This window comes from Desmodus rotundus, chromosome 8, assembly GCF_022682495.2.
Source record: "Desmodus rotundus isolate HL8 chromosome 8, HLdesRot8A.1, whole genome shotgun sequence".
NCBI lineage: Eukaryota > Metazoa > Chordata > Mammalia > Chiroptera > Phyllostomidae > Desmodus > Desmodus rotundus.
Window position 1 is genome coordinate 134,053,736 of NC_071394.1, and position 16,481 is coordinate 134,070,216.

Sequence of the window (16,481 nt, forward strand, 5' to 3'; positions counted from 1 at the left end):
GAATGTCCTGACTCTGCCTTTTTCCTTTCTCCCACCATTCGATTGCACGGCAAGCTGGACTAAAATGTGGTTGGCATGATTCTCTGGGTATTACTCCTTCCACATGTCTGTAGGTTTGAGCTTTTTAGAAATAAAATGTAGAAATAAATAAAGTTAAAAAACCCGGTAAGTGAGCGATTCAGGCTATACCAATGAACTGAACGTCCCCCTCATCTGCTGGCCCACCCCTCCAGCCTGGCCCTGCTGCTCGGTGGCTCGGCCGCCAGCCCGAGGCTGGGAGGTGGGCACTGGCCTCCTGCTGTCCGAGGGGGCGCCTTCTAGTCTGGCCGCCCCACCCACGTGGATGCTGGCTGCACTGAGAGCCACTGGGCTGGCGCTTGGGCCTCAGGTGAGTCCAGTTACTGCCTGAATGCCAAGCCCGGCGCCGAGTTTCGGGCACGTTGTGCCCACTCCCACCTTCCCACTGCAGGCGGCAGGGGTCCGAGTGACTCCTTGTGGAGAACCGGACATTCACGGGGGTCAGAGGGCATGCTTGCTGAGGTCAGATAAACTCCTGGGAAAACGGGGGGCTGGATCTGCCTCCAGGGACTGGAGAGCGGTGGTCCGAGCCTCCTGCCCAACATCTGCAGCTCAGACCTTAACCTCCAGCGGGACGGGGGGTCCCTGGCTCGGACCTCCTCGCAGACGCGGACCTGGGGCAGGCTGCTCCTTCCAGCTGAGCCTCTCATGCGTAAGAAGATGGCAGCACGCTCCACACGGCCATGGGAGTGACAGACGTCATATAAATTCTCAGTTACACCTGCTTAACAAGTGACGTTTTTTATGCGGGACTCTCGAGAACCGGACTTGATCGCTGTTAGCTGTTTATCACGTGTGAGCATTTTTTAAATTTCAGGAATCCACGTGTCCCTTAGTCTATCCACGTGATAGGAAAAGCTGTTGATACTCTTTCAGAGGCTGTTCTTCACTGGTTTTCTTTTTAAATGAGTCATCTAATTCTCAAAGTATTTTTCTGACAAACATTTTGTGATTTTTTGCAACTTTAGATTCTGAGGAGGCTTGAAAATGGTCCAAGCCCATAATATCTTAAAGGGCAGGCAAACAAAAATGTTTTCACTTTCAGTCAGTCAGTCGATAATCACTAGGCAGACACAATGGGATGAGCACTAAATGAAAACAAAATGTGGCCTCTTAGATACATGAAAAATAAAGACCCTGGAAAATTAGAAGATGCGACATTTCACATACAGAATGGAGCCTGAAAGATTCACGGATGAGCACTGTCTGGGCCCCTTGCTGGGTCTACTCAAAAACGAGCCATACAGGGTGTCTTCCGTAGTTCGGACCGTAACTTGCTGTTTCTAAGTGTGACGGCCACCTGGGAACAGACTCGACATTCGCAGGGAAGCCCTCAACGCGGAAAGTGAGGGTGGAGTCTGTTACCCTTCAAAGCATGTTCTGCGGACCAGTAGACTCACTCCCACCCGGGGGCGGGGGGCGGGGGCTGCTGTGAGAGAGGGACGTCAGACCTCACCCCAGACCAATCACATCTCACTCGGACCCTGTGCCCAGGTTCCTGCACGCACCCACCTTTAGAAACAGCAGATCTGGCCTGCCCGCCTCTTTGTTCTTTGGGTACTGGTGTCTGTGGGCATCCAACTGAAGTTTGCACCCCCCCGAAAGTAAAGAGATATCTGACTGTTGTGTGCAAACAAAAAAAGACCTTTGGCTCCCTTAAAAGCATCCCAAACCTGTCTCAGCGAACACCACCACACCGGGGCAGCTTTGACTGCGTTCTAATTGTCCCCGGTGACCAGTGGCCCTTAATCAGTCTTATTTTGGAAACTGCAGTGCAAGGTTCTCATTTATAGTTATTGCTGGTTCATTAAGCGCGGACACCCTTGGGTGGGCGGTGTGTGTGTGGGGGGTACGGGGCAGTGACGGGTGTCAGGACTCACTGACTTGCCCATGTCTTACACAAACAAGCGTTCTCTCTCTCTCTCTCTCTCTCTCTCTCTCAGCCTGTGCCTAAATGGGTCCAACCAGAGCGAATAACCGCAATTGAGGGGAGAATTGCAGCCCCGACCATTTTCAGAGTATTAGGCATTTGGCCTGAATTCCAATCAGAAGCTTTCATTTCCCCCCAGCATTTGAAATCTATTTGGTAATTTACCTTAAAGCAATGTTGGAATAACAAAAAGCCCCTCCCCCCCAAATTAAAACACCAGGAAATGAAATAAAACAAGACAGCCTTACTTTCCAAGGGCAAAGCATTCCAGTTTCACAGAGGAGTCCTTCGCGGCGTGCACGGTGTCGGGAAAACGCACTTCAATCTTTGGCTCGTACTCCCCCATCACGCCTGTTACATAGCAAAAGAGCAGCATTTCTGGAGTTGTCCACGAACCACACTCTGATTATTTTGTCCTTCAGTTAACAATACTTTTCTGCACTTTAACGAGTGGCAGGGAGCAAGAAAATGCCAAGATGCTGTTTGAGGGACCCGTCACTCCCCTCTTCCCTGACAAAAGTCTGGGACACAGTCAAGTGTCAGAGAAGAGGCGACCCCATTTCCCTGGTTCCCACATCAGCACTTCAGCAGAATTCGTGTCACCGATTCAGAACTGAATACCCCTGGTATCTAAAACACTTCCGAGTTCACGCGGGAGTTTCTCTTTAGAGAAATGCGGCTCTTGATCCTTCGTGCACTTGGGGGGCCGGGCTGGTTCAGGAATAAAGACATTTTCAGTTAACCGTGTCAGAATTCTGCCACAGCACCTCTTCATCCAAAAGAGCCATCTTTCTGCAACAAAACCTGTGAAGGAATCATGCTCGTTGGGATAAACAAAGCATATGTATTCGTATGTCATTCTATTCAGGTTTTACTGCTGAACACCTTTGCCGTACACTTTGATAAAAAAACATGTTTGCTGGTGTAGGTTTTAAATGTCCACCAAGGAGTTGTGGACACGGGCCAAGCCCAGAGGAAGACTGCAGTCCGATTATTGCCAATATGCCACCTGCCGGATGCGCTGTGACAGACAGCCATGTGTCCCTAGGTTTGCCTCGTTAGCTTAATTAATTTAACCAGTGACAAGCTGAGGTTCTTTAAAATTTTGATCCTCTTTTTACTTCTATACCAAACCCTGGAGAAATACAGTCCTAGAATAAATGGTTGTCGGTGGTCAGTACAATGGCACAAAAGGCAAAAATTTCCAAAAATATACAAATAGAAATACCTCAGTTTTAAGACCTTGCCCGTTCCGCACACTCAGAAAGGCCAAGGTTGAGGGGTGGAAGTATTGTGTTATTCACCTAACTGGGTGAATCTTGTATTTTCCACTTTCTTGACATCTGACATTTGCTGAGCGAGTGAGTACCTTTACTATGCATAATGCTTCTGGTCTCTCCTCACCATCAGTGGGCTGAAGGCGGAGAGGCGTGGAAGAGTAAAGGAGCTGAGAAGGGGAGAAGCAGAAGCTAAGAGTAACCAGAGAGAAGTGGGGAAACGGGGTAGAATTTCTGTGCGTGCCATTGCCCCATGAGCTCCCCTGGGCATGGCGAGAGCTGTCCCTGAAGGGGGGGCATTGGACTTACGCATAAAGCAAGTGGCTACCGGGTTCTGAATTAAGACCACGGCAGACCTTTGGGATGGTGAGCGACTACAGTACAGAAGCTCTGTCTCGAGAACTCCCTGCATGCAGCTAGCTGCATAATTGTGGTACCATAATTAGCTTTATGTTCTCGGTTTATCTGAGCTCCTCAGGGAGGAGGTACACTATGTGAGGTATTACGTTTCGAGTCCAGAATCTGATCACAAAATGCACCCGCAGGCTCTCTATCAGTGTATTCCCCACTGTGAATATTTAATTAAAGAATCAGCTGGGGGATTTCTCTGCTTGGATGACTTCCGTACGCGTCCTAGCCTCTAAATCCTAACGCAGAGACGACTTGATTAAGCCACACAGCTCCTGAGAGGGTGGCCGGCCGGGCGTTTCCGGGACCACGATGGCGTGAATCTTGGGTTTCACTCCTCTTTGCAACGCTCATGACTAAGGTGGGCTCACTCTGCTTCCCTGGGATGTGAATTCTTCCCTGCTCTGCCAGCCAGGTAAATAAAAGGTGAACAAAAAAGACAAAAATGGAAAAGAAAGGCATTGAAGGAAAGCCGTATCGTGTGCTCATTAGAAAGATGTTAATTGAATTAATAAGTCTGGCAGTTTCCGCATGTGAACACGCACACCTACCCTGTGAAGGCCCAGTGCGGGTTATGAAATAGTACCCAAGTACTCCCTGAGCAAAGACGCGTTGGCTGGCCCCGGAGCCAGAGGACGACGGCATAGCACACCCAGGGCCCCGCTCCCGCACCACGTGGGTTGGTTATAGAATTTACTGGTATGTTTTTGGAAAGTCCCGATTTTCTTTACCTTTGTGAGTTGACCCTCGGCTCCTGCATGAGGTGGATGCCCTGACCCTGAGGGAGGCAGGACGCACACAGACCTCCCCAGGCTTCCCACTGCGGACTGGGGGCGTTCCCAAGACCACCCCTTGTCTTACCGTCCGGGCGCTGCACCAGAGGCGTTGGCGGCCCTCGGACACTCCTCTGCGCACGCTCGTTTGTCACGGAGCAGGTGTAGTTGCCCACGTCGGACGGCTCCACCTTGGCGATGTACAGGTTGCCTGTCTCTTGAGAGACAAACCGTCGGCTGTCCTCCTGGACGTGCAGAGGGCTGTCATTGAAGGCCCAGGCGAACGACAGGTCTGGACAACGGACGACAGGAGAGAGAAGTGTTAGGCTCGCTGGGTCCACTCTCACGTGAAAGCCCTGCGCCCGTCTTAGCCGAAATTAGAATCCGTGGTGCCCCCGTGGGTCCTGTTTGTGTCCGCTGTGCTGGTGTGATGCAATATTGTCTTGTATTTAAATGGACCCCATGAGGATGGGAAACGGTGCCGTCACCCTGCCCGTGACCTCCAGGAGGCAGAGGGAGGAGCTGTGGCCAGCGGTGGGGACAGAATGCTGTCTGACTCTTCACAGAACCAGGAGTCATATAAACGTCACAGCAACAGCGGCAGCCGCTTTACGAGGTCACGCGCTCCCCGTCATCAGCGGGGACCCGGCGGAGGATGGACTGGCTTTGCTCGAGACATTGCAGGGTTTACCTCTGCGACGGACGGGAGGGGATTCTGTTCCTGGGAATGGCCGGCCCTGCCCCAGAATTCCTTCGCTCTCCCCAAGAGTCTGAGCGTTATCCCAGGAAAGCACACCCTTGACCCCCTTCTTATACTTGAAAACGTGCCCTGAGGTCCTCGTCCCGGGCACAGTCTCTGGACTTTTGGTTCCCTCTGCAAGGTCCTCCTTTCATCATTTCAGGTGGTCTCCTGCTTCTAAGTTCCCCCACCAATGCCCTTGGCTGCCTCCCTTCCAAGCCTCTTGCTCTGTCCCCACCAAAATGAGGTTCAGAGGGAGCTTGTTTGAAACCAGAGGGCCGTCTGGGCCACAGGCTCGTCTCCAGGATAGAGAGGAGGGGAGACACGGCACCGGTCCCCGGTGTCACTGACTCCCCGTGTTTTGAACCTTCTATGAAACATACGACCTTGAGCCAATTCCCTGGGTGGTGCCTCAGTTTCGGGGTCTTTTATTCAGTAACTGCTGGGGAGAGAACGCAGCGCCAAGGCCAAGGCCGCCCCTTTCCCTGGACAGACATTACAGGGAGCCCCGTGTAGCCCCCAGTCTTCATTTTCTTTACCCTGTAATTTCGGGACCAGCAGCAGTAACTTCCCTCTCTCCCTGGGCAAATTCCTCTTCACCCCAGCTGCTAAGTTTTCGACCTGTTTCTGTATCCTTCCACCCTGGGACATTTAGAAGTGGCTTCAGGAATGTGGTCCAGGAATAGGAAAGATTACGTAAAGAATGGAAAAAGATAGAGCCTTTTCATTTCACGCCTGTTTCGCCACCCCAATGATCTGTTCTGTGCAGCCGTCGCTAACGTGCCATTGACATGGGAGGGTGAGGAGCTGGTCCTTTGCCTACGGCCCGGTGGGAGCAGACGAAGTGGGACCCGCATCCTTCAGACTCCAAACCCTCGGCTCCCCTGCAATGCCGCCTTTCTCTCCTGTGCAGCTGACCTTCTGCTCGCCAGGGCTCCTCTTCCTCGTCCCCAGCCTCCCTCCGCCCCCTGGAGTTCCACACGTGCCCAGCCCTGCCCACATCCGGGACAATCGTCTGCTGCCAGTGGAGGTGGGGTCTTTGTGAGTTGTGAGAAATGTATTCAGGGAATCCGAGAGAGAGAGGATGAGGTCTGATGGGAGGGTTTGTTTGGGTGACACGAGAAGGCAGCCCAGGTTTCCAACGTCTGGTCCCCATGGGTCCCGCTCTCGGAGAGGTCCCTTCCATCTTCCTCAGGCCCAGAAACAGGGCCGGTGTCCACTCCCCGTGCCTGTCCCAACCCGGCTGGCCCGGTCTGTTTCCGGCGGGCTGGAGCCGTGCTCAGGCTGGCGCTGTCTGCTACGGGCCTGGGGCTGCTAGAGCCACTGGCCGCTGCAGCGAGAACATGTGAGCCAACGGGGCGCCCGTGGTGGGTGTTGGTCCCCTTGGCAGGGCAACGCCGGGGGCCCCTGGACGGTGGGAGGGGGTCGCTTCTTGGCTGAGCAGGCTGTGCTCCCTATTGGACTATGTTAACAATGTCGCGTTCCCTGTGCCGCCCCCTGTATTAACATTTAGCTACCTGTGCTAACAGTTCCTCACCCTCTGCTCCGCCCCCCTCAACGCCACCTGCCCTGAGCTCAGTGTCCCAGAATCTGGTAGAATCACAGGTTAACCTGTCACTCAAAATTACTCCAACACGTTTACACCGAATACCAGCAGGGAACGCAACACGTTCCGGGAGGGCTGGTGGAGCCGCCGCTTCTGTGCTCTGCCCGCCAGGGCTCCTCCTGTGGGTGGGAGAAGCCAGGCTTCCATTGCTGACAAGATCCCAGGCTATGCTGCCTCTGGGGCCCGGAGCTCCCGCTTGACAGTCGCTGACGTCAACGGCACACTCAGGCTCCTGCGCAGCGCTGGTTTTTGACAAAACAGTGCCCACCCTGGGAACATTCGCCCTCAGCAATGGCCGCCTGGGGTGGGGAGTGTCCCCGGTTCACCGACTGTGGACTGTCTGGGACGGGAGGAGCCCGAGAGGGCTTCAGCCCAGCCTCCTCCTTTTCCAGGGGAGTAAGCAGAGGGGAGACGACAGTACCGTCTGCAACCGGGATGCAGGGGTCCTGGGGCGCCCCTCTGGGGTGGCGGAAGGGGCCGTCACAAGGCTCCCTCTCCCCGCGGCCACCTCTGCACAGCCCCCCTTTTTGCCTGCAGTGGGGACCTCATCCATTGGTTTCATCATCAGCCAGTGCAGGCTCAGTTTATCTATTTTTTAATGGGGGAAGGAAAAAAAAACCCTTGCAAATTGGAAGTTTAAAACCCTTCCCATTTGGCTTTCCTTAATTAAATGTATAATTCATGAACCACTTTACTTGAAACCACTGCATTTTTAAATATTTCTGCCACCACACATGCCATTTCCCTGTTATTAATGGCAGTGGTGCCTGTGCCGGTGACGATGCAGCAGTGCCGTCAGAGCCCAGTGGCAATCGGTCCATCCTAAAGCGCCTCTGCAGCTTCGCCTGACGACAGCCTCCGCAATTTTATCATTACCCGAACGGCAGCTCCGCGGGAAGCCATCGAAGCCTCTATCTGCTGCTCTCTCAAGCGTGCGGCGAATCCTATTTCCCCAGAGCACGACTGTGTTTTGGCATCTTTCACAGCCCTGTACCTTGTACTGTGACATGTAAAATACACACACAAAAGACATGTGCGATTAGACCCGTTATACGGGCTGCGGTTTTTATTGGCGGGGAAGCATCTCGCGTGAAGGGGGCCGCAAATGCCACACTCGGCCCCGAGACTGCTCCTGGCCCTGAAGAATGGAGATCAACCGGTGTTTCTGGAAGGAGGAAATAAACGAGTGAAGACTTTGACGCATAGTGCTCAGATTTAGTGGAAACCCCCCTTTGGAACATTCCAGAATGGGTGTACTTTACTGCAAACCATGCACAGCGCTCCAGGGTTAGATGTGACGGGCTTTCCGCCGTAAATCACGGTTATGCCAGCTCTGCTGGCAGAGACTTAATCCAAGGAAAATAATTCCTTTCCTGGCCGAAGTCGTTAATAGCCACGCTAAGCCGGAGAACGGGCGGCGCCTTTATGACCGCCCCGATTTGAGTCCCTATTTGTTCCACAATTACTGCCAGACCACCTGGGTTTGATAAATCCCTCCTGAGCTACAGCCTCCTGGCCGGGGGTCCTGGACGCTGCGGCGGTGGGGCCTGCAGAGGCCCGTGAGGTAAAGGCCTCCGGGTTCCTCTCCGGGCCACGTTCCGAGGCCAGGCTGACACCGGCCGGTCCCACCACAGGAGGAGAGAAAACGCCGCCTGCTTCGGGGCGATTGCTCAGGAGCCTCCTTGCTCAGGGCGAGGGCGGGTGGGGGGAGGAGGGCCAGCCTGCCCTCGGGGGCGATCCATCGGCAAAGGTAAGGGATGGGCTCCCACAGTGGTTTGTGGCCTCAGGTGGCTGTCTGCCAGGAAATATTCAGCAATGTCCTTGGACGTGTTCCACCCCTGCTGCAAGGCCCGCTGTTCAGGGCAGTCCCTCACCAGGTATGTTCCCCGGTGTGGGCAGCGGTGCCACGGGGTGGGCCTGGGCCGTGCAGGTGGTAGCAGGCTGTCACCTGGGAGTGCTGCGTGGCAGGCTGGGCGTGAGGACACATCCTTCCTGGGAGGGGGTGGGAGCTGGCCATTGGGGGGGCCCAGCTGGGGGCCTGGGGAACCAGCTCTGGGGCGTCGGTCGTCCACCGGGCAGGAGGGGGCGTCGTCTTTGGGGTTCCCACGCTGTGCCCTGGTTTTCGGAAAGTGAGTCTCCCTCCCTGGCAGGGAGGAGGGTGCACGTGGTCTCCGGGAGACGTGGGAACACGGGCGCTCTGCTGGTTCGCTCGACTCAGCGGTTATTCGGGTCACGCCAGACCGACCCAGGCAGTGGTGTAAGTGCTGCTCAGACGGGACCACCTTGAACTCCAGACACGAGGGACTCGGTGAGCTGCCCACTCCCAGGGCTAAATACGCCCATACACGCTAACTTCCCAGCTCAGTTCTCTAAGCCAGGCCCTTCTCCCTAGGCTCGGACATCCGCCCCAGTATCCTGCCCAAAGTGTCACTCATAGCTAACACACACCTGAAAACGGACATGTCCCAAAACAAAGTCCTGATTTCCACATCCCCAAACCTGCTGCCCCTGGTCGGGGACCACCGCAGCAAGTGGCACCCCCTCTTCCAGCTGCTCAGCTCAAAACCTCGGCATTGTCCCCCTCTCCCTCACTACCCACCTCCACCTTAGGAGATGACGTCAGCTCCACCTGCTAAAACACACTCGGAAGATGCCTGTCCCCAGGTACCCCCCGCTCAAGCCAGCGTGCTCTCCCTCACCTGAATCTCGCACATCGCCTTTCAACAGCTTATATTCTTGCTGCTTTATGGCCTGTTCTCCAGAATCAATTTGACAACCAGTAGTCAGAGAAAGCACATCTCGCCCCTGCCCAGCCCCTCCCCTTCTAATCTCAGTCCCAGCGAAAGCCAGAGGCTCGAATGTGCCTTGAAAGCAGTGATTGCATCCCCATAGTCCCTCCCATCCGCTCATCTGTTTTCTGCATCCACAGTCGCTTCTCGGCCGTTCCTCCTACGTTCCAGACGTGGTCCTGCCCCAGGGCTTTTGCCCGTCTGTCCCCTCTGCAGGAGCGGCCTCCTCACAGTCTGCTGTCTCACTCTGCTGGTTCCCTTTTCAATGTCAGTGAAGCCTCTTAGACCTCTGAGTAGACAACAGCAACACCCCCCCGCCCCACCCCCGTTTCCCCCAGCTTACATTTCCACCTGCCATCCTTACATTTTCAAAAACTTAAATGTGCTCATTGTAAGATTGTTAAGTTCACTCCACCATGATCCCGCCGCAGCTCAGTGAACGGAGCAACGCCCAGCCAGGGCACAGTGACTGTTTGGTGGGTGAGCCGGTGGTGCTTTCACTGCCATGGTTACTGTTACCCCTGCGGCCACCGTCGGGTCTGCCCGCCTTCCACACACTCAGGCCCCCAGGGTCACAGCGTCACTGTGACCACCCCCTGGGACGGCTCCACTGGCACTTTCTCCAGAAACAGCAAAAGAAAGAAAAAAAACTCATTGGGAGGAAGAGGATATGAAAATTTAGCACTTTTCTCCACGTAAACTTCCTCTGTATCCTATAACACCATTTCTAGCCTTTCTTGGGGGCCGATGAGCAGCTTCCGCTGAATGAGGCAAACCCAAGGGGGGGTGCTCCACCCCCTCCCCCAGCCCCTCTCTGCCCTGAGGCTCACCCGCTCCCGCTCCCGGCACACCTCCGGGTGTGCAGCCGACTGAGCGCTGTGTCTCGGGAGAGACTAGAATGTTTGCTCTGAAACATGTGTCAACCCTGCAGTTTTTAGGAGCCCCAGACAGAGAGCTTTGTGTGCAGGAAACAGAGGGAAGGAACGCGTGGGGCTTGGGAAACGGCAAACCGGTTCTTCCACAGTGACGGTGACCTTCGTGGCCTTAGACAGCATGTTGCATTTCTTCACTCAGTCGTCTGAAAATGAAACAAAAACTCATCCAGCAGCTGTGGCTTCCAGGGTTCTGTGTTCTCGTGGAGATTTAGAGGCGATTCTGCGTCCGGTCCTCCTGGAGGTGACTCTGCAGCCGAGGGCGAGCCCGGCACGGAGACTTCCCACCCAACAGTGCACACCCCCCCAGGCTCGGTGCCCCCTCAGGAATGACCTTTACCTGTGCCCCCCTTCCTAGAAGGCACCTGCACAAGGGGCCTTCTGCAGGAAGACCCCGTCTCCTCGAAGGTGAGGCGTCCAGGTGACAGCGCCTGTCCGTCTGGCTCACACAGACAGCTCCCTGCCTCCGGGCCGTGACCGCTGGCTCGCAGGGGACTCCGTCTTCACACTTTGGTTCTTTTGTGCTGGTCCTGGAACCTTCGCAGGGAGACTGAGAGGATTCAGCCGAGTTGATCATTTCTCTTACTCCCCTGTTTTATTTTATTTTATTTTATTTTTAATAAAACACACTGGAATGCGTTTGGTGGGGCTGTCCCGTGAAGGCATGTTTTGCAAGTGCTTTTGTGAGTACCCTGGAGGAAAAGCATGAAGAATTCCGGAAGTTCCGACCATCTCAGGTTCAGCAGGATCTCTCCCTTGTCACTGAACTGCTCGGGAGGCACACGGCTGTGGCCAGGCGCACAGGGACAGGCCCCGGGTGGGACCAGATGGCCCGAAACGGGGCAAACGTCTCGGCCTTCCTGGTCTCCAGCAGCACGGAGCCTGCAGCACCCTTGTCTAGGTGAAGCTGCACTACTGTCGCAGTGAGCCTCTGCTTTGCAAAGCCCCCATTTAAAACTGCTTGCACGTCACCATCTGCTCCTTCCCGCCCTGCTGACCCCTCAGGGCACGTCTGTGGCTGCCACGGCAAGCGCACCCGGAGACTTTGGGGAGGCGGGAGAGGAAGCACAGGTGTGGAATGCTGTGGTTGATGGACTTCTAAAGTGACCCCCTTGGCCCCTGCCCCCACTGACTGGTGCGTGGGGTCGGATGTCACGTCGTGACTAGAGGGATCGGTTGGAGAGTTGACTTGAGGAAAGTGACCTGATCCACCGAGTGACCCACACAGGATGGGGCCCCCCTTGGCCACAGAGATCTGTCGTCAGAGGGAGGCGACGTCGAGGAGTCCCTGTTGCTGGCTTTGACGAGGAACGGGCACATGTGGCAGAACCGTGGGCAACATTTGAGAGAAGATGCCAGTGGCCCTTGACCTCCAGCCGGCAAGGCAATGGGGACCTTCGTCCTGCAGCTGCAAGGGACCAAATTCAGCCAACAGTCGGGTGAGCTCCGCAGAGGGTCCTTCTTCGTACTTTGTGGACAAGAGTGCCCTGCTGTCGCCGCCTGGTTTTGTTCTCGTGAGACCCTGAGCGCAGAGCTCAGCTGCACCGGGCTGCGGGCTGCTGACCCCGGGGCCGTGTTCTGACAGGCGGGTGCAGCTTGGAGTCTTGGGTAGTTTGTTAGGTATTGATGGGAAACTCTCTCTCTATCTGCCCACCTACCTACCTACCTACCTATCCATCCGTCCTAACCCTACCACAGAAGACAAATCACAAAGGTGGAAAAGATCTCTATGTCTCTGGAGTTGGCCCATCTTAACCCAGTTATCTAATTTGAAGGTTATCTGGCCAACACGTTTGTCTTCTTTCCTGAAGTCTTTCTTGGCACAACTCACCTTCACGGGAAGGCGAGACAGGGAAAAGAACAAGAAAGTGTTTTAAAGGAGCCACATAGGACACTCTCCAGCTCTTGGCCAGTCTGGAGGTGTGAGAGCGGACCCCTGAGGTTCACAGGGGGGACGGCCAGTGAGTCCTCCACCCACTGGTGTTTCTGGACGTCCAGAAGCCCAGCATTGGAATCTTGCCTTTATTTGCTAACTTGAAAACAATTCACTCAGTTTGTCTGAATCTCGGTTTCCTCAGTTAAAAATTATTATTCTTAATTAATTATTGGTATAGTGGGAATGAGGGAATACATGGAATGCCTTCATATTGCTGGTTCATGGTAACTTGGTAGCTATTAGTATTAGTAATAAGTTACTCATTGCTGGTAACTTGGTAGCTATTATTATTACTAATACTTTCTCCCTCTGACTAACTGATGCCTGTCTGTATAATTGCATCAAAAGGCATCTGTCAACGTCCCCCACCCCCATTTTGATCTGGGAGAGCTATAGAGAACGGAGGGACGTATCCCAAAATCCCAGCCTTGTGGAGACGAGGGAACCCATGCACGTCCCAGAGCCCTCAGCGTGGAACTTCCTGTAACACCTGGGTGCAGTCCACGCCAACAGGAACATTTGGAACCTGGCTAGGGCTTCACGTACGGCGCGGGAGAGTCTGGCACGGGGCGCGCTTGTCATAACTTGCGCAGAGCGGGCACTAGGTCCTCAGTGACAAAGTCTTCATTTGAGGCCTTTGTGTTCATCTGGGACTTGATATCCCGGCCCGAGGCGGAGAGGCCCCGCCCTGACCAGGGCCTCGCAGGTCCAACGCTGGTAGGGGACGAGGTGGGGTGGGAAAGTGTGTGAATATGACGGTCATGTGCAAATGTTTACATTTCCTGTCTCCCTATTCAGAGGAAACAAAGTTGAAAATAATCTCTGATTCCATCAAGACTCCGACTGCTGGCACAGCATGAGGTGACATGGGGAGATGGCACTTCCAGACCCTGTCACCTTAGGTTATGACACTGGAAATAAGTCTCCTACGGTTGAAAAATGAGCAATGTCGGGTTTTTGTGTGCTCTGGAATAGTATTATTTTACCCCCGACTGCGCCAAAAACACTGCAGGTGTCCTGTGCTATTTTGGGCGGGCAGAATGCCAAGCTGCTCTGTGATAATATTGAATTAAAACATTGTTAGGTTCTAATTAATTTCCTTTTCTTTTCGTATCTATATTTCACAATGCTTGGGTAAAAATGAAAAGGATGGGAAAATCTTTTCAAGTTTTTCAGGAGTCTTAAAGACGATTTGGTTTAATAGTACAGGGAAAAGAAAATTGGCTTCCACAGAGGCCGTGAGGGGCAGGACCTGCTCCGGTCTAGGAGCCGGAGGGCCTGGTGGGCGGGCGCTCAGCCCCTCCACCGACCAGCCCCGTGACCTCGGTACAGGCCCTGAGCCTCCCTCCACCTTAGCATTCTCCCCTGCAGAATGAGAATCCTCGTCGTTCCTCCCTCATGCAGTTGTGAGGATTTGAAAAAGCTGATGCACAGAAAGCATTCAGATCTGTGCTGTGTGCGTCCCTGCTGTTAGTATTTACATGAACAGGCATGCGGTAGGCGTGATGTGGGATTGTCCCAAAGGAGGTGACTCTGTGATGTTTGTGCACTGCCTCCTCCAGGCTCACGGCTGCACAACACTTTACCAAATTTACCAAATCTTGAGGGGTTTGACGAAATGTAACCCCGAGGGACAGAGAATCCGTGGGTGGTTTAGGTCCCTGGAAACACTTCCAAAGTAGAGACTGGCATTTGCGGCTCCATTTTTTCATTGCTGGAAGCCGTTCCGATGTGGTGCCACCCGGTGTTTGCTTCCCGTTGATGGGGCGACTCTCCACTCCCAACAGTTCTCGAGGCGTTGCTGAAAGGAGGGGTGGAGCTGGCAGCCCCACAGAGCCCAGTTAGGGACACGGAACAGTCTCAGCTGCCGTTTCTTGAATGCAGCACCACTCGCCACACTAGTTCGCATTCATTGGCTCATTTAACATTTCGGACAGCCCTGCGGCGTGGGTGTCGGTGGGCGTTTCTATTCCTCCGATGAGGAAACCGAGCCGGAAGAGGCTGAATTTATCGTCCCTGGGCTGCAAGGGGACAGGCACCAGATCACAGAGGGCCACTCCGGTGCTCACGCTGCAGCTGCGGGCCATTCGGCCTCCTCTCAAGGACAGTTCTGTTGAGTGGCTGCTTACATAACTTTTTACATTTTAAAAAATATTTATTTTTAGAGAGAGAGGAAGAGAAACATCAACGTGTGGTTGTCTCTCACGCGCCCCCCACTGGGACCCTGGCTCGCAACCCAGGCACGTGCCCTGACTGGGAGTTGAACCTGTGTCCCTTTGGTTCGTAGGCCGCACTCAGACCACGGAGCTACACCAGCCAGGGCTGCTTGAATAATTTTTTACAAGAAACGATTTGGATTAGAACAGTTCAGGTGCTGTAGGATGAACTTGAAAGGATCTCAAGGTCCCTTTGACTGGGTGAAGGGCTGCCATTGGCTCCCAGGCCAGATGGGACCACCTTACCGGCGTGACCCCGATCGCCCCGCCGTACCTCCGGAGTGTGGCGGCGGGCCGCAGAGCAGCACCACGCCTTGGCCTTCCCGGACAGACACCGTGCTCCTAGCTTTGGTTTCAAAGTCTTCGATATCTTGAAAAACAAAGAAGAGAGGTTGAGGATTAGTTATTTTGCAAAAAATTTAAAAAAGAACATTTTAAAGAAAAGTCTCACACTGTTTGTATTAACAGTAACAAACACCCGTACTTGACCGACCAGAAGATGCAGGGGATGATTGGGCGGAGTCTGTAAGGAAGGTGTATATTAACGCCCCTCACTGCCTGCACACTTTTGTTCTCCGGGGCAGCCTGCAGCCAACAGGACACCTTTCAATTCCCCCTCCCCCTCCCCCACCCCCATGCATACTCTCCCCGCCCAGGGCAGGGGGGGCGATTTAGAAGAGAGGCCCGGGGCTCCCTGGCCGCTGTTGGAGCCCGTCGGGTGAGCGTCGGCCTCACCAGGCGTGGACGGGGCTGTGGGAAGTGAGCCCACAGCGGCGGGAGGAAGGGGGGGACCTCTGTGTCCGAACCGACGAGAAGGAAAGCGTGTCTCCTGAGCTGTCTCTGTCTACTCCTTCCCAGAGCAGCTCCACGGTCTCCCTTGGAGTGAGGTCACTGCCTACAACATCAAAGACTTGTGGGAGTTCGGTGTCAGGAGAGAGCTGGCTAGTGATCCTGTCCACACACCCATCTGAGGTGTCTGTCCCCCGTCCGTCTTCCTGGGAAAGGGTCACGCAGCTCCGGGAATGGCCAAAGGGTTGAACTTCTCTGAACCTTAATTTTTTCACCTAGCAAATCCCTTTTTTTCTTTCATTCAGTCATTTAACACATTTGTAGCGAACCCCGACAGGGAGGGTATTACGGGGTGACCGTGTATTAGCAATAAAGCAGGCACATACCTGCCCTCTTTGTGTTCACACTCTAACAGGGAAAGAGGAAGAGCGGCTCACCCCCACACACACACACACGCAGTGCGCACACACGCACACGCACATGCAGTACACAGGCTGTGATACAAGGGGGGCGGAGGCCGCTCGCTGTCGCCCAGGTCTTTTCCCCGGTCTCCCACGGAAACAGATCTGTGGGCCAGGTGTGCTTTTCTGACCAGAGGATCCATTTCCCCGACATCTCTGCAGCTACCTGTGGTCAGCGTAAGTGATGCCGGCCAATCCTGTGTGAGAGGAAGTTGCCACCCACCCCGTGACCACCTGGACTGCAGAGGTCCTGAGAGATCTGACCGACAGTGAGGGGCCTCTGCCTGGGGCCTGGCGTGGCGGCCCGGGGCAGAGCCGCGGCTGCGCTGGAACACAGCTGTGGCTCCAGCTCCCTGCATTAGGGACTAGCAATCAGGACATCCTGAATGCCCCTGGCGTGAGATGCCACCAGTGAGTAGGGAGGGTGGATTGTATTAAATCAAAGGGCTCTTGGGACTTCTTAGAAAGTGAGTCATATTTTTAAAAAAGCGAACTATTGCCCTGATGCTGTCCCATTCTGAAAAAAATAAAGTCACGACCTAAATAT

General features: G+C 54.4%; 1 protein-coding gene across 1 annotated transcript in view; it reads right to left on the reverse strand.

Moving 5' to 3' along the window:
• CNTN6 (contactin 6) overlaps nt 1-16,481 on the reverse strand; it is a 144,411-nt gene that overhangs the window by 76,633 nt on the left and 51,297 nt on the right. The window contains 3 exon segments of the mRNA XM_053929272.1: nt 2,257-2,359; nt 4,555-4,758; nt 14,959-15,054. Of these exon segments, the coding sequence (XP_053785247.1) occupies nt 2,257-2,359; nt 4,555-4,758; nt 14,959-15,054 (403 nt within the window).